The following is a 26676-nucleotide window of genomic DNA, read 5'->3' as shown; positions in this document are numbered from 1 at the left end:
GGCCAGCACTGTCAATTTTTAGGCTGCATTAGGCTCCTAGAGCTCCTTCACGCAAAAGGAGATTAAGCTACTTTCCACAACTCTAACCTCAGCCTCATCCCCATCCCAAGGTGGACTTTCTGCCTTCTGATCTTTGTCAGAATCTACACTAGCATAATCCCAGAAGGAATCTGGTCCAGGGCAGCAGTGATCAAGAGACGTTACTATCTAATACTTATTTGCTATTTGGTGGTTTATGTGACATGATTTGGTGTTCTTGGTCCAATTCCTAATGGTCAGGTGGAGATACTGCAGAAATCACCAACATAATTGATGTCAGCATTCTCAAACAGAGAAAGGACGAATTTGCATGGAAACCAATCTACCCCATAACCTCTAGCAAAGGTCCCTCCAAATAAGCGTGGAGGCACACTTGTAGAGGACTGTGGGTGAACTCAAACAGCCAATAAACCCTGCTGTACCTAGCCTGTGGATAAACAATTGAGATCATTACAATATTTTTTATCAGTGTCTTTACTCTTCCTTTAAAGCCAGGATACATAATACTATTAAACACCTCACAGGTCTGTCCAACAGTTCAAGTTCTTGAAGGTAAAGAAAACTTTTAATCTGTAATATTTAGAAGTCTCAAAAAATGACACACAATAGTTTTTATCTACATTCGAATGTCACAATTTTAAGGTCCAATAGCCTGAGATGTGTCAAGGCCAGAAATAATCACATTATATCAGAGGTGACAAATATTCTATGCAGAATGCTGAATTACATTTTCAGTCATGGTCAGTAGGCCAGGGCTACACGGTTAGGTTCATTCAACAGATCCTCAATCCTCACTGTATCTCCTTCTAATGATGCTGGGAAGTTTGCTAACAAAACTGTGGGTAGAAGAAGGCCCTGTGGTAGCAACTGTCATTTACTTACAGTAGAACCTCAGAGCTATAAACAGCTCGGGAACGGAGATTTTTCATAACTCTGAAATGTTCCGTAACTCTGAACAAGATGTTATGGACTTCAGCCAGAGGGTGGTTGGGGCTGCAGGCATGCGGGTGGGTGGTTGAGTCATGGCCCCAGGTTGGGGCTCAGGGTTTCTGCCCTGCGGAAGCACCAGAGCTCAAGGCTTGAGACCTGGGGGAGCACTGGGGCTCAGGGCTTCAGCCCTGCAGCTCCGTTTCCGGCTTCTGCCCTGCAGGGGGCGCCAGGGCTTGGGGCTCCCCACAGCTCTGTTCCCAGTTTCAGTTGGTGGGAAAAGGCTGGGGCTCGGGGCTGTAGCTACGGAGGGAGTGCTTGGGCTGAAACCGGTGCTCCTCTCATAGCTAAAGGCCCGAGCCCCAGCACCCCCTCTGGGGCTGAAGCTGGGAACAGAGTTTCAGGGCTGAAGCCCCAAGCCCGTGTGGCTGAAGGCAGGAACAGAGCTGCGGGGCTGAAGTGCCGAGCCTCGGCGCCCCCTGTGGGGCTGAAGCTGGGAATGGAGCCACAGGGTGAAGCCATGAGCCCCAGCACTCCCCTCAGGTCTAAAGCCCTGTGCTCTGGTGCTCCCGAGAGTCAGAAGCCCTGACCCCGCCACCTTGCCCGGAGCCCTGACCCTCCATCACGTAGCTGCAGCCCCAATTCCCTCCTGCCCAACCCCCCCCCCCCCCCGCTGAAGCCTTGAGCCAAAAGCCCAGAGGCAGAACAGTATTTGCTTTTTTTCCTGTGTATCTATTGTTGCCTGATTAATTACTTCCGGTTCCACAGTGTGTCCGGTTGACTGGTAAGTCCGTAACTCTGGTGTTCATAACTTTGAGGTTCTACCGTGGTAAAATTACTGTTTTATTCAGCATCTATCGGGGGGGGGGGGGGGAGGGGGGGAGAGAGAGAGAAACTAAGCAGAGCACTTTTGAGATCACATCTATTTCTGACACTTATTTGGTCTTTTGCATGAGTAACTCCTTAGTTTCAATGTATAATAGCACGCCTACATTTTTTGAAAACCTGGTAAGTAAAGTGTAATAAATAAACTTCAGATTTAACACACTTCTCAATGGCAGCAGTTTGCATCTCACTTGGGGTCTGATCCTACACCATCAAGTCAATGGGAGTTGTGCCATTGACATCAATGAGTGTAGGATCAAACTCTTAGGCTATGTCCACACTGCAGGTGTAACAGTTGCATGGGTAGGTATGTGCTAGCTTTAATCTAGCTTGTGTAGGTAACAATAGCAGTAAAGATGTGTGGCGTGGCCTAACCACCCCAGTACAACCCTTCTGGGGCCCTAGGTACATACTTGGGTTGCTAGCCAACGCTGAGGTCCATGTTGCCACATCTTCATTACTTCTCTTACCACCACTAGCTAGATCAAAGCTAGCATCAGTATGCCTATTCATGCTACAATATCACCTTAATTTATGGTGTAGAAATACCTTCAGACTAGACAGCACTATCTTAGTCAAAATTGAGAAACTTTTCTTCATAAACATAAGAATTAGAAACTTACTCCTTAAAAATATTGAAATCTTGCATTCTGCATATTCTGATTTTGTTAGACGGGCCGGGGAAACATGTCAAGTGGCCAAGGGCTGGCCAAAGGGCTTTGTTATAAAGCGGGGGTGTGAAACACAATGTAAAATGGGAGATTCCTCTAACTGTGACATTTTAATAGCATAAACATTAAATTGTATACTGAGCTCACCTGTCTTAGTTTCTCTGTGTCTGCCTTAGACATGTTCATGGTATTCGGTGTATCCGTTACTCCTGTAGTTGGTGCTGGGCCAGAAACTTGTGAGACTGTGGAAAACTGCTGCCCTTGAGAGCTCATTGGAGAATTTGCAGATGCATTAAAGTTGCCCTCAGATCCAGACCTTTGCTGATCAGCTTCGTGGGCATGCTGACTAGTTCCAAAAGTTTCTGGCTGAGGTCTTGGAGTCATTGGAGGCTGATCATAAGGATCATGTGCTGGGGCTGCTGGAGCATGGCTAAATGATTCTGTTACAGCAGGTCCTGCTGGTCCTGGAGTTTGAGAACATGGATCGGGTGGTCTTACAAAAGTGCCCTGCAGAGCAGTTCCTCTGCTTTGGGATGTCTGCAGGAAAGGATCTCGATTTGGCATTAGTCCTGGTCTTACCGTGGGTCTGTTAAAATTCTCTGGAATCCCCGGCCTTGGAGTTGCTGGTGGCTGAGAATACGGGTCATTAATAACTGGTCTTGGCGTTCCAGGAGGTTGAGGATATGGATCAGAATGTCTCTGATTTGCTGGAGACTGAACAAATAAATTTGCTGGCTGTGCAGGTCTTGGTGTGGGTGGTTGCTGCATATATGGATCAACAGTGGTGGGTCGAGGTGTTCCTGGAGGTTGGGAATAAGGGTCAGCAGCCGGCCGAGGAGTACCTGGAGATTGGGAATAAGGGTCCTGAGAGGCTGGCCTTGAAATGGGTCCAGACTGAGAGAAAGAGTCACTCTGCTGTCGCATTACCCGGGGTGGATGAGCAAAAGGCTCCTTTATTGCAGGGTGAGGAGTCAGAGGAGGCTGGCTATAGGGATCATTAGACTGATTGTGGGAAAAGCTATCCACTGGCCTTGGTGTCAAAACAGGCCTTTCATATGGATCAACAGCAATGCGTCTTGTTGTTGGTGGCATTGATCCATAAGGATCTTGTGGGGACTGTGGTGGACGCATTGGAGTTTTAAAGGGTCCAGGGCTGCCATCAACAATGGGAGTAGGAGTCAGGGGTGGTCGTGCATATGGATCAGCAGGAGGTATTCTCTGTCTTTGAAATATATCAGTTCTCGGAGCTGGTTTAGTGAATGCATCATTGCTTCCAGTTGTTAAAGGAACGTTCCCTGATTGTTCCATGATTATGGGAGATCTTGGTACCCCCAAAGGTTTGGGGAACTGATCTGCTGCCATTACAGGTCTGGGTGTATCTGGTGGTTTTGCATAGGGGTCATTGCTAACTGGAGATGAAGAACATGAATCTCTGACTGGTGAAGGCCTGCTTCCTGCTGGTTCACTTACTTGAATGGGCCTGGATACAGATGATGGTGGTGGACAGGTATCCATTGGTGTAATGGTACTTCTTCTGACAAAGTTTTGGTTAACAGGTGGTGGCCTAGGTGTTCCCACCATTTTAGCATAAGGATCCATTGGAGAGGGCGGTCTAGAGTTTGTAGTACTTGGAGGAAACATCTGTTGTGACGCAGGCTGAGGCGTCTGTGACTGAGCAAGAGGATCCTGTACTGGCATTCTAGTTGGGGTTGGGGGTGGAGGTGGTGCTTGTGGTTTGAGAAACACATCATCTGAGGATACTGAAGTAGGGGTTCCAGGTAGTTGTTGTTTTGTAAATAGGTCTTTGTGGAATGTCTGTTGAGCAGGAGACATATTTCCATTGCCAGTCTGAGGAGTTAAGGGGCTCTGTATCCCACTACTAGGTGTGTCTGAGCCAGACTGGTTCAGAAGCTGTTGTGAACCAAACTGTTGTTGTTGTTGCTGCTGCTGCTGCTCATTTTTCACTTGCTCAAGTTTTTGTGTGGCTTCAATTTTGGCTTGCTGCTTACTTTTCTGACGCATTTGCTGGTTTAAGATGGGAAGAGAAAAGGTTACATTTATTAGTCCCGGGAACATAAGCAAGGGCATTTTGATGACTGAGCATCAACAAATTAGGAACTTTAGAGACATATGAGAACGGTTAAGAATAATTTAAAAGCTTAAGTACAGTGGGGGCAGAATGCCTGATCATTTATGAAACTAAATTACATTGGCAAACTCCCCATTGACTGATTGGGGAAAAGTATTTCCCAGATTCCCAGAGGAACAAAGCCGCTTGCCAACCTTCCATACTAAAAAAGTGATGCAGCCTCATTAACAAGCGGTAAAGGGCTTTGGAGTAACAGAAAAGTGCCAGCCTCATTTAAAGTGAGAGTACCCAGGGTGAAGGCCTTTTCTGTAACCTATGACAGAAAAGGGCATACACCATTGCTCTTAGCTGGCCCCACAGAAAAAGATAATTAATTATGTTAACAATCAACCGAAGTGGTAAAAATAAGTCAAATATTTTTATATATCTTTTCTTCTTATGACCAAAATCTTCACTCTATGCAGAGTGCATGTTCTTAATTTATATCTCCTTCCTTGGATAGATTAAAATTGATTTTAATCCATTAAGCACAGCAACTACCAATAAAAAAAATCCCACATTATGGCCAAAATATCCCACAAAATAAATGACCAAATATAACACACCTGTCTGAATTTCCACTCCTGCTCATGTTCCGATTCCCTCTGCTTTAAAGGATCTTTAAAGAGGTCTGAGTCGATTCGAGAGCTATGATCAATACTATCCTGTTGCTGCTGCCTTTTCATGGAGTCATTTGACATCTGCACTTTATTGATGCGCAGAGCAGCTCTATTATCTCTGGCTTTTTGCTGAGAAAAAATAAAAATACAAGTAATTTTTCTTTTCTTTTTTTTTTGATATGTGTAAGTACTGCATCCACCCATTCTTCCTACAAAATCTACAACCAAATTATTTATGTGGTCTGATTTAATCGCACACAATCATGAACAAACTAGGTTACTCTCTTGTAACCAGAACTACTAACTGCAAGTCTATAGTCTTGACAAAGCTGCAGTGTGGGATTTGTGTATGCCAAACCATGTTAGGCAAAAGAGTCAGTAACAATACAGGCTTTAAATGTAGGTTAGGAGATTCTGTTTATGTGCAGCACAGGGCCAAATAAATACAAATATACCAATACATATGTGAAATTTTATATTTGTGCGGTCCCAGATCTGAAGAAAACAGGCGGCTCCCAGGTACGATGAATCAACAGAAGTTTATTTGGACTCATTTGGAGAACTTCACTTATAGGAGAATAAGATGCACTAGTGGACTACATTAAATAGCCTCCATGCATCCCACTGAGTCAGGCTAGCAGTACAAGCATAGGATTGAGGGTTAAGGACAAAGAAAAATTGGACTGCACAATAACAACTCTTCAGATAAGCATTTTCAAGCAATAATGGAGCTTTTAAACTTTGAATGGCTGCTTCAGGGAGTCGCTTCTGGCTGACATTTTGAATCTGGCTCCTTCTGAGTATCAAATCCTGACAGTTGCTTTTTCAGATTTCTGTTACAGTTCTCAAATGTATATTGCACCTTTCAGAAATGAACCTTTTAAAAGATTTAAAAAAGCAGTCAAGGATGAGAGCCGCATGGCCATAATGGCAGCTGAATTAATGCCTGCAGCTTCTTACAAAATCCTCAAGTTGGTGTGACATTTTTGCTCCCCTTTTAAAGTGATCAGTACATATTAAAAAGTGATAAGGTAAAGAAAGCAACAGTAAGAGCAAGAAAGCTGGCTTTTGAGCTTCAGTCACTTAATTATCTTATTCAGCGTGAAAGCTCTTAGAGGCAGGGACTGTGGTTTCTTCTATGTTGGTAGAGTGTTAATCACATTGATAGTGCACAAATAACAACCATCAGCAGACATTTAGATTGCAAGCTCTTTGGGGAAGAGAGTGTCTCTTACTATGTGTATGTACAGCACCTAGCATATTGATCTTGGTTGGGGCCTATAGGTAATATAAATAAATAAATGGATGTAGTTTATATTAAGACTGAATGGCTGAGAAAATAGCTTTAGAAACAAGTTCTAAAATTACAGAGGTCTAAAACTGCATCTTCTGGAACCTTAGGGTACGTCTACACTACCCGCTGGATCAGCGGGTAGTGATCGATCTATCAGGGATAGATTTATCGTGTCTAGTGTAGACATGATAAGTCGATCCCTGATCGCTCTGCCGCAAACTCCTGTACTCCACCGTGACGAGAGGTGGAAGCGGAGTCGACAGGGGAGCGGCAGCAGTAGACCCTGCGCCGTAAGGACGTGAGGTAAGTTGACCTAAGATATGTCGACTTCAGCTATGCTATTCTCATAGCTGAAGTTGCGTATCTTAGGTCGATCCCCCCCAGTGTAAACCAGGCCTTACTAGTTTTAAAACCAAACACCCCACAGATTAAATGTACAAATGCTAGTTTTAGTTATTGTTACCACATATGGTGCTCTTTCTTGTGAGCTTGCTTTTCTCCACAGTTTAGCAATCTGCTTCACTCTTGTAGTCCAGTCTGCAACCAAAACCAACATATTGTTTTAGTTTGCAGGGTTTTGATGATTTTATAATTCTTCAGACAATTTTTATAAGTAGAAACAGTTAATGCTTTGGTGAAGAAAGGTGTCTAACAGAACTGTTACAAAATTTGTGCCCCTACACAATAAATCACTCCCTTACCTGGGAATTCTTCCTTTAGGTTGGGGAAGTTGATATTTGTGTACAGAACAGGTGCTACTGTTGCCATTTCACCAAGTGCTTCTTCTTTTTCCCACTTCAGAGTGCTTCTTTGAGCATTGGACATTGTATCCCCTTCTCCTTCCATAGGGGGAGCAGATGGTGTCCATGAACTATTAGGATCATTTACCACTGGATTAAATGCTGGGTTCTTATCCCTGACAAATCAAAACAGATGTTTAATTTTTTAATTTTCCTCTCAATATAATATGAAAATTTATTTTATAAACACACTGTTCACTACTCCAGACGTTAGTATCATGTCTTTTGAAAAGATTTAAAAGAGCAAAAATGTTTTAAAAAACTTATTTAATATTTCTGTCAAATAATAAACATTTAAAATGTGCAGTGGCAAGTATGCTTCTCTGATACCACTCAAGCTAGGCTAACTGTTGAGTAATTCCATATTCTTCAGCTTGACTTACCTGGTATCACTGTATGGTGGTTGTGTAATAGGAGAGAAAGTGCCTAGTCCAGCTCCAGGAGCCAAGGGTGTATGAGGGAGATGGGGGGTAAGTCCAATCAGGCCATTCATAAGTGGTACTCTTGAAAACACACTCTCCCCTGGAAGGCAAAAGTTGAAATGATCAATGTAAAGAACGAGTGTCTGAAGGCTTTCAAGGTGTTCAAGACAAACTTTAGACTAAAGGCCTGTTCCTCACCAATGAGAAACTACTTATTTGTACATTCTATGGTGCTAGTTGTGAATACATTTATGCTATAAATTAGAAGGTTTCTAACCCTCAGAGGAGTGAGGTTCTAGTATAGCTTCCAATATCAGTAGAAGGAGGAAGTGACCTATTTTTAAACTGGAGCTTGATAAGATTATATGACAGGATTAAATGATGGGACTGCCTGTGATAGGAGGGGACTTGATTCGATGACCCAGGAGGTCCCTTTCAGTCCTACATTCCTATGTGCCAACTTTAACCTTTTGGAGAGGAGTTATGAACATATGACATTCTCCACCACCATAAACTTTAGTGAGCCCTTTCCTTTATATCCAATCAGTATGTACATGTTTCTTATCACTTTGGCAAGCCAAAGGATTCTTTGAGAATTTCCCATCTTAACTCATTTTATATCTCAGGCTAGCATGTGTTATATTATTCCATCTTACATATATGTATCTTTTGGGGTGGGGAAATAGAAGAGCAATTTTGAGCATTTATTTTTATTTAGTTAGTGATTTGAATATCTGTTAATACTGCTTGGTTACATATTATTAAATACTTGGAAATGAGTTCATGAAAAATAACCTAAAATTCACCAAAAGGTGCACACAACTCTTCTATATATGGGTGTGCAGCAGGCCCCAGATCCTTTGTTTATTTGAACATATTTTCTTTTACTGTTGGCAACTGTATCCATGGGGCCTACAATCAGCATCTAGGATCTCCTGCTTCTACAACGGAAGAAACTGGTGGTTGTCCAAATATATAAGGGTGAGGAACACAGTGGGGACAATAGATAACGATAGTAGATAATAATAAAAGCTAAGCCCCTTCAGCTGTAATGTAGCAACTAAGATTGTCTGGTTGGCATCTAGCAAAGACTAGAACATGGCTTACAGACTGCTCTACAGTATCCCAGGCTGCCAACCATTGTGATATTTCTAGCCTTCAAAGTTCTCCCCTAAAGGAGATGATGCCAGATTTTCCATCATGCCAGATAACAGACACGAAGGCACTGCACACAATCTCCTTTCACAATTCTTAAATAAATATTAACCATTTAATTAGGAATCTCCTCTTCAGAGATGGTTGGTATACCAGAGTAAAGCTTTCTAACATATGATTTCTACACTCTTATCAATGAAATAAATAAATCTAGTCAAATGTACCTCAATATTTCAATAAAATATTAAGTCTAGCAATTTTACACCACTATTAAGGCAGAGCATTTTATTTGTATCATTAAAATATTAGTGCAGACATGACACAGGAACAAATTGGCCATGTAATCTATTACCTCTCGTTTGCTTTAAATTATCTCATTTTTAGAACTTCTTGAAGTCTTATATTTTTCTAGAAATTCATCCAGATTAAGAAACAAATTATTTTTTCCTTTCTTAGGATATCTGGTGGTTCTAGAATTACTCACTACTGAAATCAGTTTAGATACTGGAATAGATTTCTGAAGCACAAATACATCATAATGGGCTCTCTGCTTGCACCTGAGCTAGTGCCAACTTTACTAGAGATGCTGGCTGATGAGAAAAGAATGCTTTTATAATTATGTGCCTGGATATTACGTAAACCACGGGTTCCCAAACTGTGGGCCGCAACCTAAAAGTGGGCCACAACACAGTGCTGGGTGGTCTGTCGGCAGAGGGAGAGATTGGGGGTAGGGTAGAAGGATGTTGCTCCCCCAAAACTATATATATGGTGTAGTCGCGGCTGGTGATGACCCTCACCAGGGTCAGAGGAGCCTAGCGTCCCCGGCAGGTGACAAGAGGGTGAAGCGGAGCTGCCAGGCAAGGAAAAGGGGTCGGCCAAAAGGTGGCGGCACTCAGGGCGGCTGGAAGGTTTGCATCCATTCCCACTCTGAGACAGCGTGATCTGTGGCTATCAGGACCCCTGGAGTATCAGCCCCACGGCCCTCCCAGGGACCTGGGCTCAGCACTCCCGCTCTGTTTCCTCCTGGACAACGCTGTGATCAGGACTGTCACAGGTAACGGCCAGGCCCAGACTGAGTGCCTGCCTCTGCCCAGCACTTTGGACCCCCAAGCTCCTCCCTTGTTCCTGAGCAGGGGGTGCCTGTGAGGCACGCCAGGGTGCTGGGTGAGTGACTGAGGGCACGGCTGTCAGGTGATGAGCTCAAGGCACTCAGCGGGCTGCTGAGGTAGAGGGTGTCAGCAGGGGCAGGCTGTGGCACCTGCCTGGCCCCTTCGCCTTCTTGCTTTCCCTGGTCCCTGCTGAGGCGAGGGGCCAGACGCCCTATGGTGTCACTCTCCCTGATGGAACCGTGTTAATAGTGGGCCGAAGTACATAATGCAACTGCACAGGTGCGCCTCACGGAACAAAGCTTGGGAACCCCTCACGTAAACAACCCATGAAATACCATTGACGGGGCACTCAGAGTGAAAACCTAGAATTCTAGGATACATATTCCAGCATTTTTTTCAGAAAAATCTATCCAAGATAATAGAACTAAATAAAGTAAGCCTGATAACCAGCCTTCTTCTGGATTCATGGCTTGGGAAACAGAGTTGATTTGGTTTTGCAACAACAACAAAAAAGGCATCTGTCCCCTCCTTCCCTATAATTGAAATATTGCAAAATTATGCTAACTCTCTTTTCCTTGTTTGAATAGTGTTAGTCAACTTTCTTAAATTAACCTTTTTACAGAAATTCGACTGAATGGCACTGTCACATTTAGACAAAAATGTTATAATTAAGGGGCAGATTAACTCCTTCACCGTGAGAGTGTGCTTAAATGTACTGACAAAGCAATGAGACAAAATGTCATAATAGGAGCCCTGTTTTATTACAGACCACTTACAGTACTATACCATAGTAACAGCTCCAGTATTTCACAAAAAGTCTGTCTAACAAAAGATCGCTTTTCCGCTCAGATATCAAAATCCATTCACATATGTATCAGACACTCAATTTCAAAATGATTGGTGAAAGAAAGCATACAGAGTATTTACCCTAGCATAGTTTATCATCATATTTATACTATGAAAGATACACAATTGGTTTTGTACAGCCCACTTTTAAAAGGAACAGAAGACATACCCTGATTGTGTAAAGGCATTAACTGAGGTTGAGGCTGTGGCAAAGGAGTTGGCTGAGTGGTTGCAGGACTCAGTACAGCAGTGAACAAGTCTTCCACATCCTTTCCTCCCAGCTCTGCAAAAATAATATGCATAACTTGGCAGGTACTGTTATATAAACTAAATTTAATAAAAGATAGCAACGCTCAAGAACACATACCTGGAATTTTGTACAGTTTACCAAGAATTGCACCTGGTCAAAGTAAATATAACACAAAATTAGCAATAATTCATTTCACTCTTCTAGATAAAACATAATAAAATTAATTCTGTAATTGTAAGTGCAAAGGCTAATTTTAAAATTACATAGACAGTAATAATAGAAAATAGGAAGCATTTGCTTAAGTATTCTACAAGATCAACATGTAAGACAAACATTTTACCATCTGTGACCATTTTGTCTAGTTCTGGACTGAGAATTCCATCTAATTGTTCTTCACTCAGGGGCCGTGAACTCTGATTGACACTTGGCTGAGGCAGAGAGGAAGGATCATCAGAGATGGGACCAATATCTAGTCCAGCTGAAGGGGTAAGAATATTAAGTCAGCTGTAAACAATGAAATCTACTGACACAGGACAAAGGACATAAAACATTTCCAAAATAATTTTTGGTTACAATTTAGTTGTAAACTAAAGCCATCTGCTAAAATCTAAAAGTTGATTTTCAAGGGAAAATAAGACATCAATAAAAATCAGAAAATATCGGATTTATATTGCTCTATAGTTTGAGGAAGACATCTAATTCAATTAAATACTTAGAATTAGACTTTGAACCAAATTTTGTTGTAACGGGACTTCTAAATTTAGTCACTGAATGTTTTCAAACATTTAATTCTCTAAGGCCTGGTCTACACTGGGGGGGGGGGGGGGGAAGGGATTGATCTAAGTCACGCAACTTCAGCTACGTGAATTACGTAGCTGAAGTTGATGTACTTAGATCTACTCACCGCAGTGTCTTCACTGTGGTGAGTCGACTGCTGACGCTCTCCCGTCGACTCTGCCTGTGCCTCTTGCTCCAGTGGAGTACTGGAGTTGATGGGAGAGCGCTTGGCGGTCGATTTATCGCATCTAGACTAGACGCAATAAATCGAACCCCGCTGGATCGATCGCTGCCTGCCGATCCAGCGGGTAGTGTAGACAAGCTCTTAGAACTTTTTATTTTGTTCATTTTAAAAATAGGAATTTCCTGCAGCAGGTACATTTAAACCTGACTGAAAGTTACCTTTGATCTTAAGTATCCCCCAAAACTCCCATGATTCCTGCTGTGTTAGATTAAAAATCTACTAAAACACAGTTCATACTAGTAAATATCTGGCGTATATTAAAATGGCAGCAGCTTCTACTTTCAAAACAGAGCTAAAATATTCTGCATTCAATTAGAAAATACAATTGTGGGTGTTGAGAAAATACAATTGTTCCTTTTTCTGTGACATGTCTAATATCCTTTTAAAAGTTAAGAAAATATCTCAGAAACAACAGACTCTTGGTAATACTGTACACAATTGACTTTAGTATTTGAAAGGTATTGCAGCACCAAATTCCAACTAAGAACCACCTTTAAAATAATGTAGCATGCTTCTTCTAGTTATCATAAATCTGTGTTTTATATAGAAGTTTTATGTAAAAGTGATCAATCATCACCAGTGATAAAAAAAGACTGATGTTGATCTTTTTATTCATGCTTTATACATTGACATAATTAAGATGTGTTTTTAAGTTGAAAACAAATATATCACTAATACTACTACATGTAATACTGTCAAATATGAAAGAAAGCAAGAAAATGCATAGTTTTGCATTGTGAAACACAAACAGCAAATTTATTAAAAAAATTCAAAAGAAAACTCTCTAGAATTCTATCAAGTGCACAGTGCAGGTTTTGTAAGTTGTGCTTGGCTCAAACAACAAAGAAAGATAGCAAAAAATGAAAGCATGGATTAGTTACACAGAGCAACGAAGCACTAACATCTATGCATGCACAAACAGTTCTTTCAGCTGAAACCACTAGGAAAGATGACTACTTCTAACCACGGGTCATCCATTGTTTAGTTTCTTACCAAATGGGGAGGGTGAGTTCTCAACCTGGAAAGTGCATAAATCAAGACCTACAGGACCCAAACCAGATAAAATGGATGATTATAACAAGAGAAAAAAAAAACAAAAACAAAAAAACCCTAAGAGCATACACTGCTGCATGCTGAAAAAGCTACGCAGGTATGATAGACAACAGCAGCTGTTTTTATTCCCTTACAAGCAGCAAAGCAAAGGGCTGAGTAAAATAAAACACTGACAAGTTTTTGTCTTTTTTGTAAAAGAAGAGATAAAAGTCCTTCTGAAATTGGAGTATACTTAAGATATAACAGTTACATAAATATCAAAGCCACACATCACATAACCTGTGAACATAACACATGAAATGTGTCTATAATCAAGAGAACAAAGAAAACAGCCACCAAGGAGCCCTTAAAAGCACATACCTGAATGATCTCCAGACTTTACTAAATCATCAGAAAGTATTCCAAGAATATCATCATCTGTGTTCAAGACCTCTGAAAGGTCAGCCAAAGGGTCATCAGAACTACCTATGTAAGATGCAATAAACTAAACATCAATACAACCATGATCATCACATATTTATTCAATTATTTGTCCAGTGATTTACATGGATTTAGCAATTTCCTAAATTTAGTAAATGTAATGAATGAGCATGTTGTAAGGGAGACTGGATGATTTTAGGAAAAAACATATATGGAGAATTTCTAAAAAAAGAGAGAGAAAACAATAATCCCACACATTTAAACAAGTAAACCAACTCTAACTTTGTATATCACAATATGGAAGAATGTCTTAAGTAATCACACTGCACATAAGTACAAGGAGAAAATAAAGCAAAGTCAGGATAGGAAAAAAATTCTGTTTTATGAGAGGGATTTTCTTATTAATTATATTTTTGAGGGAACATCACATTTGAAGTTTTTCTTCAGCTATATTTATTCTACCTGGCAAATATCAATTGTATTGCCAACTCAAAGTGTCAAAAATTATGACTGGTTTAAAATTCATGACATTTAACAAAACAAAAACAATGTTTTTTTTTTTTATTTGCCTTCTATTTTTTAAACCCATAGGGTATACTTGGAATGCATTTTCCAGCTTTTCTCTGCAAACTCTGAAGGTAAGAAACACACACTTTTTTTTTTTGGTTTGTTTTTTAAATTTAAGCTTTCTTTCAAAATAACATGACTCCAGGATCTAAGGCTTTAAAAAGAAAACACCCAATATCGCAAGATTCACAATAAAATTGCAATAACTGGCAGCACTGAAAACATTAAAGAAAGATGAAATTTAAATTTTTACTACCGATGGGGAAGTTATGTTCACAAGTATCTTCACACACTGCAATTTATAATCATCTGGCTACCATGGCATTTAGATCACAGTAATAATTATTTCTTTAAGGCTCAGTCCCGGAAATATGTATTTGTGAATAAAGTTACGAATATATGTACATGTTTGCAGGATCAGATCCTACCTCTAGCCTGGAATGAACGTTTGGGAAGTGTCCACCCTAGTCTTAACTTCAGGTAGTTTACATGTTTGTAAACAAATTGATAGTTAACTCTAGGTAAAAATATCTGTAGATAAACACTTGAGCACAAATCACTGAATATCATGAAGCATTCCAATAGGATGAGTTTGACAAATAAACCAGAATAACTTAGAAAGGGTATCAAGAAAAGTAAAGACTACTGAAACCACCCAGAGAAGTACCTAAGGAGTAAAATATGAAGAGCAGACAGTAACATGGACAGAGATGGAGGCAAGTGAAGGTGGGCAGGAGAAAGAGGGACAGCAGTAAGACACAGACTAGACACACCACTAGAATGATAGAAACTAGAAATGGGAAAGATGTCTACATTGCAGCATTTCTAGTTCTATTCAGTCTAGTTTAACCTGGCTCAAGGGGTTGTGCTTCCAGAACTTCTTCTGTGAGGCTACGCCACAGTCTTCTACACCTCACATGACCTGAAGGTTTTTTCAGCTGTTTAGATTAAGTTTTCCTTTCTCTAACTTGAATCCCACTACTCCTATAGGTTCTTCCCTGAACCATGCTAAAAATCAGAGTAGACGGCACACTAGACCTGACCCTCTTTGTATAATCACTTACACTCATGCAAAGTAGCTGTAACATAGTACTGTCTTCATTGGGTAATGTTTTATGCTTCAAGCTCACTTTGCAATTTATAGGACAATATATCAGTGGAGGATGGCTACTAGATTGAGCTACATTATTGTGCATAGAGAACAGGGACTAATTATAATGAGGGAAGTACTTCAAGTGCCTCAGAAATGTGTCAGTTGTGGATAGTTTTTTATTTAATCAGTGTATCTGGTGCTACAAAAGACTATGGAATGTAAGTACAGTACTGTGAACAAAAGTTGATTCTGCTTTTGTGATAAAATTTTGCCTTTTGCATATTGACTTTTGCATTTTGGTGCCAGTACACTAATCATGCAAATGATTGTGGTGATACATAAATTACCCAAAGTGATGCTGATGACATAAGATGGCTTGCTAGCTTGTTAGCTGGCTAGCTAAAAGGATTAGATGCAGTCAACGCTTGGCTTTTATGAAATTCCACCCAAGTATGCATACCTGGCCTATGGCAGAGTTATTGAAGCAGGAAAAAAAAAAGCATCCTAATGTAGCAAACACCCAGGCAGAATTAGCACCCTTCAGTTCTTCTGCAATATTTTTCCTATGCTGTGGCAGTTTTCCCTATAGGCTTCAATAAAGCTACCTGGGCACAGTCCTTAATACTTTAAGCACCTTTTAATTAAAACAAAAATCTTAATCTAAGTAGTTAGAAATGGCTCCGGGTGAAAAGATATAACTGAACAGAGCTTACTACTTAGACTGCCTCTCTGTTGGCCAGCTCTGTTCCTGTTGTGTTCACTGTCACTTACCAAAAAAAAAAAAAAAAAAAAGCTATCTTCCTATTTGTTCTAATTTTTTTTTTTTTTTTTTTTTTTTTAATTTTTATTAAATTGAATGTGTGTTAAGTCTTAGCTTGGAAACTGCCAAGTTGCTTTGGTCAGCTGCTTCAGATCAGAGCCAAAGGCTTGCCACCACTTGTCACTTCCCTTGGCTGTTTTGGATTGGAGATGAAAACTAATGCCAAGCAAAAAAGAAAAATTACTTACCTGCATTTCTGGGTTCTTGGATGAACCTTGTGGACTTCATTCCTCTGGTGCATTTATTTGTTGTTGTTTATTTAAATTCAAATAATAAAGATGCCTATCTAAGTCTCTAGGCTGTCTCACATAATTAATTACACAATACATAAAACTGAATTAAATCTCAGCAGCATTAAAATCAGTTCCAGTGGAACTGGGCCAACCACCTGCCTTAATCATTATCTGGGAAGCATACCCTCAGCCATCTCCAGAGACTATATCAAACAGATGTCTTTTGTAGCATGCCCAAATAGTCACCAAACAGGGGATATTTCAGACCAAAAGAGGGTAAGAGAGGATGGAGGGGGATTAGGGAGGTGGAGGAGGGAAAGAGAACAAGTTCCAGAGTCCCAGAGCCCTCACGGAGAATGTCCTACCAGCTGTCCCTCTCTTTTATAACAAGAGGGATCCAGCTCAGGTAACCCTGTTAACTGCAGCAGTGGCAGTATGGCCTGGAAAGAGAGACAACCCCCCCAGGGAGGCTGATCCCAGGCCATTTAGGGCTTTATAGGTCACAATCAACACTTTGAACTCCACCAATGGGCAGCAAGTGCATATCCTGGAGCTCTGGGGTCATGTGATCCCAGTATGATGCCCGGCTCAGTTATTGAGCTGCTGCATTCTGCACCAGATTCAGTCTCTGAATGGTTTTAAGGTGTGGTTGTGACAGTCTGTAGCCTATATTCACCCCTTCTACACGACTATGATAAATCTGGTATAAAGTATGCCTTGTAATATCATTTGAAAACTTGTAATTTGCTGATCATATGTCCTGGTAAAATATGCGTGGCAACACTGCATGTAAAGTTAAAAGATTCCACTGGAAAGTATTATTAAGACATGTCCCAGTCTGGGGGAAGCAGCCACAAACCATTCCCCAGAGACAAAAGGCTAGCCAACGCCTCAACCAGGTGTCAGTAAAATCAAATGGACCATCGCCTGGTTAAATGTCAATTTTTTGGCAGGAAAAAGGACGTGGGTGAAAATCTGTATCTTCACAAAGAAAGAGGAGGGGGTTCCCATTCACGCAGACTTTATGTCTTCTGAACCTGAGCTGGAGATGATTCTTGAAGAAGAGAAAGAACTATGAGAGGATCGAGTAGGCACCCCAAATAATTCCTCCATTTCTCTCTACCCACAGCACCCACAATACCTGAAGAACAGAGGAAACAACTTTGGATTGGGGGAGACTCCTGACTGAAAGGAATTCAGCCAGTAAGACTGTTTTAACTTGTGGTGAGAGAGACCTTTGCTTTGAATTCACTTAGTTTGTTAAGATAGATATTAGTTGTGTTTTACTTTTATTTTCTTGTAACCAATTCTGACTTTGATGCCTCATTACTGGTAATAACTTAAAAACTATATTTTGTAATTAATAAACTTGTTTTATTTTTATCTAAACCATATGCATATCATTTTCGATTAATAAAATGATGGACTTTATATGAATTTGTATTGTCCAGGAGAGAGCTGGGCAGTACAAAATGTACATTTCTAGGGGTATGTCTGGGGCTGGGAATTTGTTGGTGTTGCTCTGCAGTGTAATTCATGGGTGGCTGGCTACAGCACTCATACACCATTTCTTTTGGCCCAATCCTCTAATTTGTCTAGGTCCCTCTGTATCCTATCCCTACCCTCCAGCGTATCTACCACTCTTCCCAGTTTAGTGTCATCTGCAAACTTGTTGAGCGTGCAGTCCATGCCATCCTCCAGATCATTAATGAAGATATTGAACAAAACCGGCCCCAGGACCGACCCGTGGGGCACTCCGCTTGATACCGGGTGCCAACTAGACATGGAGCCATTGATCACTACCTGTTGAGCCCGACGATCTAGCCAGCTTTCTATCCATCTTATAGTCCATTCATCCAGCCCATACTTTTTTAAACTTGCTGGCAAGAATACTGTGGGAGACCATATCAAAAACTTTGCTAAATTCAAGGATTAACATGTCCACTGCATTCCCCTCATCCACAGAGCCAGTTATCTCATCATAGAAGGCAATTAGGTTAGTCAGGCACGACTTGCCCTTGGTGAATCCATGCAGACTGTTCCTGATCACTTTCCTCTCCTCTAAGTGTTTCAGAGTTGATTCCTTGAGGACCTGCTCCATGATTTTTCCAGGGACCAAGGTGAGGCTGACTGGCCTGTAGTTCCCTGGATCCTCCTCCTTCCCTTTTTTAAAGATGGGCACTAGATTAGCCTTTTCCCAGTCATCCAGAACCTCCCCCAATCACCATGAGTTTTCAATGATAATGGCCAATGGCTCTGCAATCACAACCGCCAACTCCTTTAGCACCCTCGGATGCAGCGCATCCGGCCCCACGGATTTGTGCTATTCCAGCTTTTCTAAATAGTCCTGAACCACTTCTTTCTCCACAGAGAGCTGGTCACCTCCTCCCCATGCTGTGCTGCCCAGTGCAGTAGTCTGGGAGCTGATCTTATTCGTGAAGAAAGAGGCAAAAAAAGCATTGAGTACATTATCTTTTTCCACATCCTCTGTCACTGGGTTGCCTCCCTCAATCAGTAAGGGGCCAACACTTTCCTTGACCTTCTTCTTGTTGCTAATATACCTGAAGAAACCCTTCTTGTTACTCTTAACATCTATAGGTCTATAGCCAGATTGACAAGGGGTCAAGGAGATCAAAGTCTTCCAGATACTGTGAAAGCTGTCTCTCCACAACCTTCTCCACAATCTTAGTCAAAAAGGGAAAGATGTGATATTGGTTGATAATTAGCAAGATTGCAGTGTCCAGTGATGACTTCTTGAGCAAAAGTAGTGCTAATGCTTCCTCCAAGAGAGATGTTGACAACCTCCACAAGTAAGTATTTCCTCTCTGGCCTTCATCAGCCAGGAAGAATAGGGATCCAAAGCAAAGGCTGAGGAACAAAATTCTCCCAACACCTCTAGTACCTCAGGGAACATTACTGGCTGAAATTCCAGGAGTGAAGACAAGGCCCTTGTTCCCTCAAGACCTTGTTTTATCACCCCAGAAACAGATAGCCCATCCCTAATCTGATCAATATTGTCCACAAAAGAGCAAAACAATTTCCTTACAATGGGAGGGACTCAGACCAGCTACTGAGCTGAGACAGTCCAGATTTACCAGACTATCTACCATCTGAAATAAATCTGCTGTTCAAGATTTTGCAGATGCTATCGTGGAGGGAAAGAACTGTTTCTTGGCCGCACACACAACCATAGTACAAGAGTTTATAAAAAAATCTTTATGCTGAAACCAATCAGGCTAGGCATGGGACTTCCATCACTGTCACTCCAGCCATCTCATGGTGTATAACAAGATGGAATATGCACAAGTCATAGTTCTGACTCACTGAAATCTCAACAGCAGGATGGATACATCTGCTGACTTGGCATTCCGATAAATCTATAGTGGTTGCCGATAATTATTGTTATACTTATGTTTACAGAAGTTTAAACTAAGCCTATCTGGTTCTCTGTTGCTCAGAATTTACTCTTTGAAACATTTTTGTTTTGGAGTGAACTTTTCCACATTTTGTCTCAGTTTAAAACAAAACAAAAAAAAATGGTTTAAAGTTCCTGGGCTCTCAGGCTTTGTGTCCCAAAATGGATTGAGACTTCTAGAGTCCAGAAAATCAGAAAGAGGTGCATGAGGAATGAGTCTTCTAACCCCTCCTCCTGGGGAACAGGTCTCCAAGACCCTCTGGTTGGTAAGGTACCAAAGAATAAGCACTGGCTACATGGTCAGAGAGGAGAGTGGATGCAAAAGCTGCTCCCTGGCTGTTATTTTGGAGATACTAGGGTTATTCATGTAACACTGCACCATGCCCCTGTGAAATGCACATATATTAATGGGGAATGAGAGAACATACTTTAATAATTAAAAAACTAGGTACCTGTACCAGCAGGAGTAAAGTATGGAATTGTGTGGTTTTATATTTTCCCCTACCATTTCCTATTTTGTTTTTCCTCACAAGCTTTAAAAAACAGGAAATTAAATGCATAACATGACATTAAGGCAGCACTAAGGCTGCACAGTTCAAAACTTCTGCCCCATTGGCTTAATATGTTAGTGCTTATGGTCTCAGTCCTGCAAGCAGATGCACCAGCATGGAGCTTTGTTTGCATCCATGGAGAGTTTCAATGGAACTCCTTATGGGTAAAAAGATCTGTGCGAGTGCATCTACTTGCAGAGTTGGGAATTATACAATGTAGACTAGAAAACATGCAGTGGGGACTGTGATAACATTACTCTAAGGAATCTTTGCATTCCTTGATTCTTGTGATTTTAATTGTACAACATTAAAGTTGTACCTTTTGAGTTTAACTACCGTTTTCAATGGGCAACAAGACAGCTAAGAAATTACTTAATTTTCCTCTTTTGCAAAGGTAAAAGTTATAATAGATGCCCATTCTGTGCACATTCAAAAACGCCAGGAATACGTGGGTAAAAAATTATTGGGTAACAGTACAAAAAACTATTTACAGTAAGGATCAGACAAGGTATGAGTCACAAAATAACCATACAGTGTAATATAAAGTGTTAAAATACATAATGTAGAAGATAAGATACCTCTAAACACACAGCACATACCTATGAGACATTGAGAAAAAGAATTCTTGAAGTAGCAGGACAGTTGGGAAAAAGAGAGATTGCTCCCTTGAGCGAAGCTGGCCTTTCAGCAGCACTTTGTGGTGCTCCAGCCATGTTCAAGACTAACTATTCATCAAGTTACAACAACATTCCCAGTTTAGCTTTTGCAGTAGAAAGTGAGAGTCAAAAGTTGCCTTTTGGCTACAAACTGCACCCTGAAAGAGCATTCAGGCTCATGGGGGACAATATAAAGCAAAAAGAATCCCCAAAAGTCTGAGGAGCTGGGAACCTAAAATAATCAATACTAAAAAACAGACAATAATACCTTTAAAATAAATATTCACCAGTACAAAGAACAGGTTTTTAATGTTGTCTTTCCAATTAGTCTACCTTAGCCTTCCATCATGAAGGATTTGTCTTCCTAAAACAGGATACACCTTCTACCCTGTTTCTAAGTGTTTTGAAAACATGCAAATTAAAATCAAGGAGTCTTATTAGAACATGTATAAGGCAAGTCAGTGGAAGGCCTGCAGCCGTGTATTAGTGACTCCAGAATGAACACCCAATATAATGTTAACTAGTCTTGTAATATTCAAATAAAGAATGTTAGAAAGTGTATATGTTAAAAATGAAAACACAAAAGTATGGTAAAGCTCCTAGAACAACAAAACCAAACATGACTGAATTATCACTAACTTTAGCTTGGTATACCTTGAGCTCCCAGTTTTGCTTGAGCTGGAGTAGAGGCTGAACTAAGCAGTGGGTCGGAAGATGGATCCAGAAAATTGGTGGTCTGATTAGTTTTACATGACATCAGAAGTGATTCTTCAGATACATTTTCCAGGCTCATCTTACTTTGTCTACTGGTATCTAGGAGATCTTTTCCAAAGAAAGCTTCCTATAATGAAGGCAAACATACATTAAAGTCAGTCTATTTAGGAAAATTTGTATATCTATTTGTCTACATGAGAAAGTTTTACTAGTTATACCAATATAGTTGTATAGCATCCGTATGGACTCTATTATATTGGTATAAGAGTGTCCACTCTGGAAGGTGAGGGGAGGCGTATGTGTGTCACTGGTGGAGGGCGGTAGTGGTTACACTGGTATAACCACATCAGTTTAAATTCACATCTTAGGTTATACAGGGAAAAAAACAAACCAAAAACTTTCCTTAGGTACCAACATAGCCCTGTGGTATCTGAGCACAACACAATCTTTCACGTATTTATCCTCACACAAACATCACTAAAAAAAGAAGAACAGGAGTACTTGTGGCACCTTAGAGACTAACAAATTTATTAGAGCATAAGCTTTCGTGGACTACAGCCCACTTCATTGTTACTCTGAAACAAACATCACTGTGACACAAGGAAATGACTTGACCAAAGCCACACAAGAAGTCTGTGGCAGAATAGGGAACTGAACTTGGGTCTCCTGATTCCCAGGCTAGTGCTCTAACCACTGACCATCCATCTGTCCTGAATGGTTATCAATTAGCAGAAATCACCATATTGTGGAGCTGCAACAACACAAAACCTCTTTCTTCATGGAGCATAACGTTGTCCATGTTCATTAGCAGACTTACATACACTGTATAATAGCTGTCATTCACTTGCAGCTGACTCATGAACATCATCAGGAACCCACTTACTGGTCAACAGACTACACAATCTTCAAACCAATTTGTCAGTTGCAGTATTGTTAATTTGTTGCCACCTCCTCATTTGGCCCTAGAAACCCATATCATTTTAAGTTCTAATTGTTAGAAATGTAATTAAAATTATTTTTAAATTTCAGTTATTCTCTGCCTTAATGAAGTCAGAACCTACACACAAGAGCTAAACAACTATTCTGTTTCACAAGAATCAAATTAAATTAAATAAATAAATAAATAAATAAATAAAAATCCCTGCTAGTAAGAGGAAGTCTTAATTCATGGATTTTCTCCCCCCCATCACATGAATACAGAGTATTTTTTCTCATCAAATAATATTCTGTGATCTTTCTGTAAAGAAAATGTAATAATATCAAGGAGAAATGAGAAGATCTGACTAAGGCTTTTGACAGAATTCAATATATGCAAGTATGCAAATTGAAAGTGTAGTGTTTCAGTGTGTTGGGAGGAAAAAAATACAGAATGTAATGTGTGTCTCATTGCTCAATAGCAAGCAAGCGACTGGAAGACAGAGAGCAGGGCCGGCTCCATGCACCAGCTCAGCAAGCAGGTGCTTGGGGTGGCCAACGGAGAGGGGCCGCATGTCCGGCTCTTCGGCGGCAATTCGGTGGCGGATCCCTCACTCCCTCTCGGAGCGAAGGACCTGCCGCCGAAGAATGAAGCCATCGCGGCTTTTTTTGTTTTTGTTTTGCTTCTTGGGGAGGCAAAAACCCTGGAGCCGGCCATGACGGAGAGATAGTTGTCCAAGCTTGTGAAAGCCTTATATTCAATGTGATAGCATTTTTCTGTCTGTCTGCCTGTAACTCAACAACTTTGAAATTAAATACTGCATCCTGCCAATTCCAAAGTTTCACAGGGCACATTCTAGGCATCAATTCCTTTTGATGGGAAAATCAGGGGAAAAACTGTTTGGGACAGTTAGAGCTTCCAAGTACCTCTGCAATTGTCTACAGATCAATCAACTAGTTGATGGAACCCATTAACACCTTCCAGCACAATACCCATCTCATCTCTGTCTACCATTCCAATAGAGTGTAACATGTTCACACCCTGAATGACTTATCTCCCAGACTATGCTCTTGAATGAACTCTCACAGAAAAATGATAAAAGACAAAAACACCATATTCCCTGTGGGTAAACACTTTCCACAAAGCCATCACTCTACATCTGACCTCTCAGACGTCATCCTCAAAGAAACCTGCATAACACCTTCAACAGACAAGCCTCAGAACGTAAATTCATAACTTTTCTAGACCCCAAAAATCATTAATAGAGACACTGGATTTATGGTTTATTACAACAATCTATAACCCACTAACCCCCTTTCGCCCATCTCTTCCCCCCTATGACTGGAGAGGTGATAACGGGCCACTTCACTTTGAATGGTCCCTTGAAATATGGGTTAACTACTTAACTCCATTCCACCTTGCATTTAGCTATGACACTCCAAGTACTCCAGACCTGAAGAAGAGCTCTATGTAAGCTCTATGTAAGCTTGAAAGCTCCTCTCTCTCTCTCTCTCCTCCCAACAGAAGTTGGTCCATTAAAAAGATATTACTTCTTTCTTATCACCCAGACAGAAAGAATAATGGGGGGTTGAGGGGGAAGAGGAAGGAAGGGTATGGGGCCAACGGGGACTTGAACACAGCTCATGGCACGGGGAGGGGAAGATTGGGAGACCCTGGCATGGAGCAGAGGGGGATGGATGCAACACACAGAACACCTACCAGGCGGGAAGGGGGAGGGCACATAGAGCTGTTGGCATGAGGTGTGTGGAAGAGGGGACCCTCACATGTGGCAGAATGGGCAATGGGGGACACAGAGATGTCCAGCCATGAGGGAGGGGTGGGGGAAGTTGCACAGAGTCTTTAAAATAGAGAGAGATGGGAGGGTGGTACACAGGGAGCTTGTGGGAGGGGGAATGAAGGGAGTCCCCAGTGTGTGCAATAACCTCACTACAGAAGCTACAAAGAATAGTTTTTATTATAAATTCCTTATGCAAAAGCCACATCAACCGAGTGATAAATTAGATATCAGAAAGCAAACATTTATACTTTAAATATATTAGCAGTTTATTCAACACATGCAAACATTAGTTTTAAATAGCACATAATGGATAGCAAGGACTGTACCTGCAAGTATGCAGGGAAGGTTTCTTCAAGTTTATTTTTCTTTTTCCTGTAACGCTTTTTTATTTTCTCAGTATTTTCAGAAACAGGAGTAGACTCATCAACTGGTGTATCTGGCAGCTGTTCAGTCCAACCTTAAAACAACATTCATGCACAAATACATTAAAATTCTCTTTATCTCTCTGGCCCACTATACACATCTGATGTTTATTATTTAAGAGGGACAATATGTACTATGCAGCCTAACTCTCTGAAGTACAGTTCTACTCTGAAAAGGGTCTCTGTAAAAATGGTATTCTGGGGTTGATTACATGTTTGTCATCTCTCAATTTCCATACTGAATTTGCTGATTCAAAACTAAACATAATTAAATAAAGCTGAGAAGCGACAATTCTGTTAATGACCTTGCCTACACTTGTGGTGGAGAGTAGGGTGCATGTAGTTATATGCTGCATCCACACTCACTGTGGTGTGTAGCTACATGTGGCAGTGAAAGGCTCTGGCAGGGTGGAGGCTGTGGGCTTTGGCTCCAGGGATCCTTTTCTCACTGCTTCTCCCTGCCAGAGCCTTTCCTACTTGCCAGAGTTTTTCCACTGTGGGGCAGAAAGGCTCCAGCAGCTGGGAGGCAGCAGGACTCTATACTGCTAAAAATAACAGTATAGATGGGGAGAGTCATTTCTTGGGCATGTAGACAGCCATACAGGCTACATACTCTGGGGTTCAGGCATGTAGGGCACTCTAGTCTACTCACGTAAGCAGTGCCTCACCATCTACACTGCTACTTATATGCAGGCTGGCTGGGCATGCAGAGTCTGCACTCTATATACCGCCATAAGTGTAGACCTACCAAATGACGCATAAGCCAGAAAAGTGTCCAGCTCAGTTCTCTTAGTTGTGCTAATTTGGCAATGGTAACACAGTAAGAAATCAAGCAGTGCTGACCTGTAATGCATGCAGGGAACAGGTCCATTGCAAAAGGAGGTGCCATTTTTACACAGTCACTTTTCTGACCATAACCATTCATAGATCTTAGAAAAAGAAGAGACTTCCTAAAACCTCTTCAGGTATGTCTACACAGCAAAGAAAAAAACAGGCCTGGCCTGTGTCAGATGACTGGGGCTCACAGGGCTTGGGCTGTTTCATTGCTGCATAGACTTCCGGGTAGGACCCTGTGGGGTGGGAGAGTGCCAGAGCCCGGGCTCCAGCCCGACCCTGGAAGTCTACATGGCAATGAAAAACCCTATGGCCCGAGCCTCGCAAGCCCAAGTTGGCTGGCACGGGCTTTTCTTTGCCTTGTAGACATCTCCTTAGACCAGCCTCCTACATACAAATAGAAGTAGTTGTAACTCCATTCCGCAAAGGGGTTTATCCTCCCCTGGATGTGTGTTTAACTCCCATTAGTGTGCTTCCATAATTTGTTGGAAATAAAGTGTACTAATGCTTCCTTTCTCTGCTAACTGTTCCAGAATTCTGTGGTGAAATTTGTGGAATCAGGTCCAGATAATTTACCTGCCTATTATTTTGAAGCGCTTCTTCTCTTGCCTCTTATCTATCTCTAGGGCAGGCTTTTTCCTGTAATCTATGCTACTTAATTTATTTTTTGAATACCTTCATAGCTCTGAGCTGAAGTCTCTACTAAAAACACACAGAGGACCTTGAAGCAATCAAAATATTTTCTGAATAATTCAGCTATTGTATTCCAAAGAGGCAATAATTATTTTGTAACAAACACAAAGATTTTTCTGCAAAACATTGCAGAATAACAAATCTCCCATTGAATTGTTTATTTAGACAAAGAAGTGGAGTCACTGCAACTAATTGAAATACTTTAAAAAAGAATGTTTTGCACTTGTGAGGTGCCCAGCCTAATTGCAGGAAGTTACTTAGGAAAAAATCACTAAACCAACTACATTGTTAGATAAGAAAATGTGTTATACTGTACTGTAGATG

The 26676-nt window shown here is 41.1% G+C and overlaps 1 protein-coding gene across 8 annotated transcripts in view; it reads right to left on the bottom strand.

The window, feature by feature from the left end:
• Window positions 1-26676, bottom strand: part of KMT2C (lysine methyltransferase 2C) — a 315048-nt gene that overhangs the window by 49636 nt on the left and 238736 nt on the right. For 7 of the 8 annotated variants that reach the window (XM_054021175.1, XM_054021174.1, XM_054021178.1 and 4 more), the window contains 12 exons: window positions 24730-24860; window positions 21630-21816; window positions 13581-13685; window positions 13161-13208; window positions 11487-11624; window positions 11264-11296; window positions 11066-11179; window positions 7748-7886; window positions 7266-7480; window positions 7028-7101; window positions 5217-5399; window positions 2670-4547 (listed from right to left, as the gene is read on the bottom strand). In XM_054021175.1, the coding sequence (XP_053877150.1) occupies window positions 2670-4547; window positions 5217-5399; window positions 7028-7101; window positions 7266-7480; window positions 7748-7886; window positions 11066-11179; window positions 11264-11296; window positions 11487-11624; window positions 13161-13208; window positions 13581-13685; window positions 21630-21816; window positions 24730-24860 (3245 nt within the window). The remainder of the gene's footprint in view (window positions 1-2669; window positions 4548-5216; window positions 5400-7027; window positions 7102-7265; window positions 7481-7747; window positions 7887-11065; window positions 11180-11263; window positions 11297-11486; window positions 11625-13160; window positions 13209-13580; window positions 13686-21629; window positions 21817-24729; window positions 24861-26676) is intronic. The other variant, XM_054021179.1, reaches the window with a different exon arrangement.

Source organism: Malaclemys terrapin, chromosome 2 (genome assembly GCF_027887155.1).
Source record: "Malaclemys terrapin pileata isolate rMalTer1 chromosome 2, rMalTer1.hap1, whole genome shotgun sequence".
NCBI lineage: Eukaryota > Metazoa > Chordata > Testudines > Emydidae > Malaclemys > Malaclemys terrapin.
Note: the sequence above shows the minus strand (reverse complement) of the source record. Positions and strands in the feature narration are given on the sequence as shown.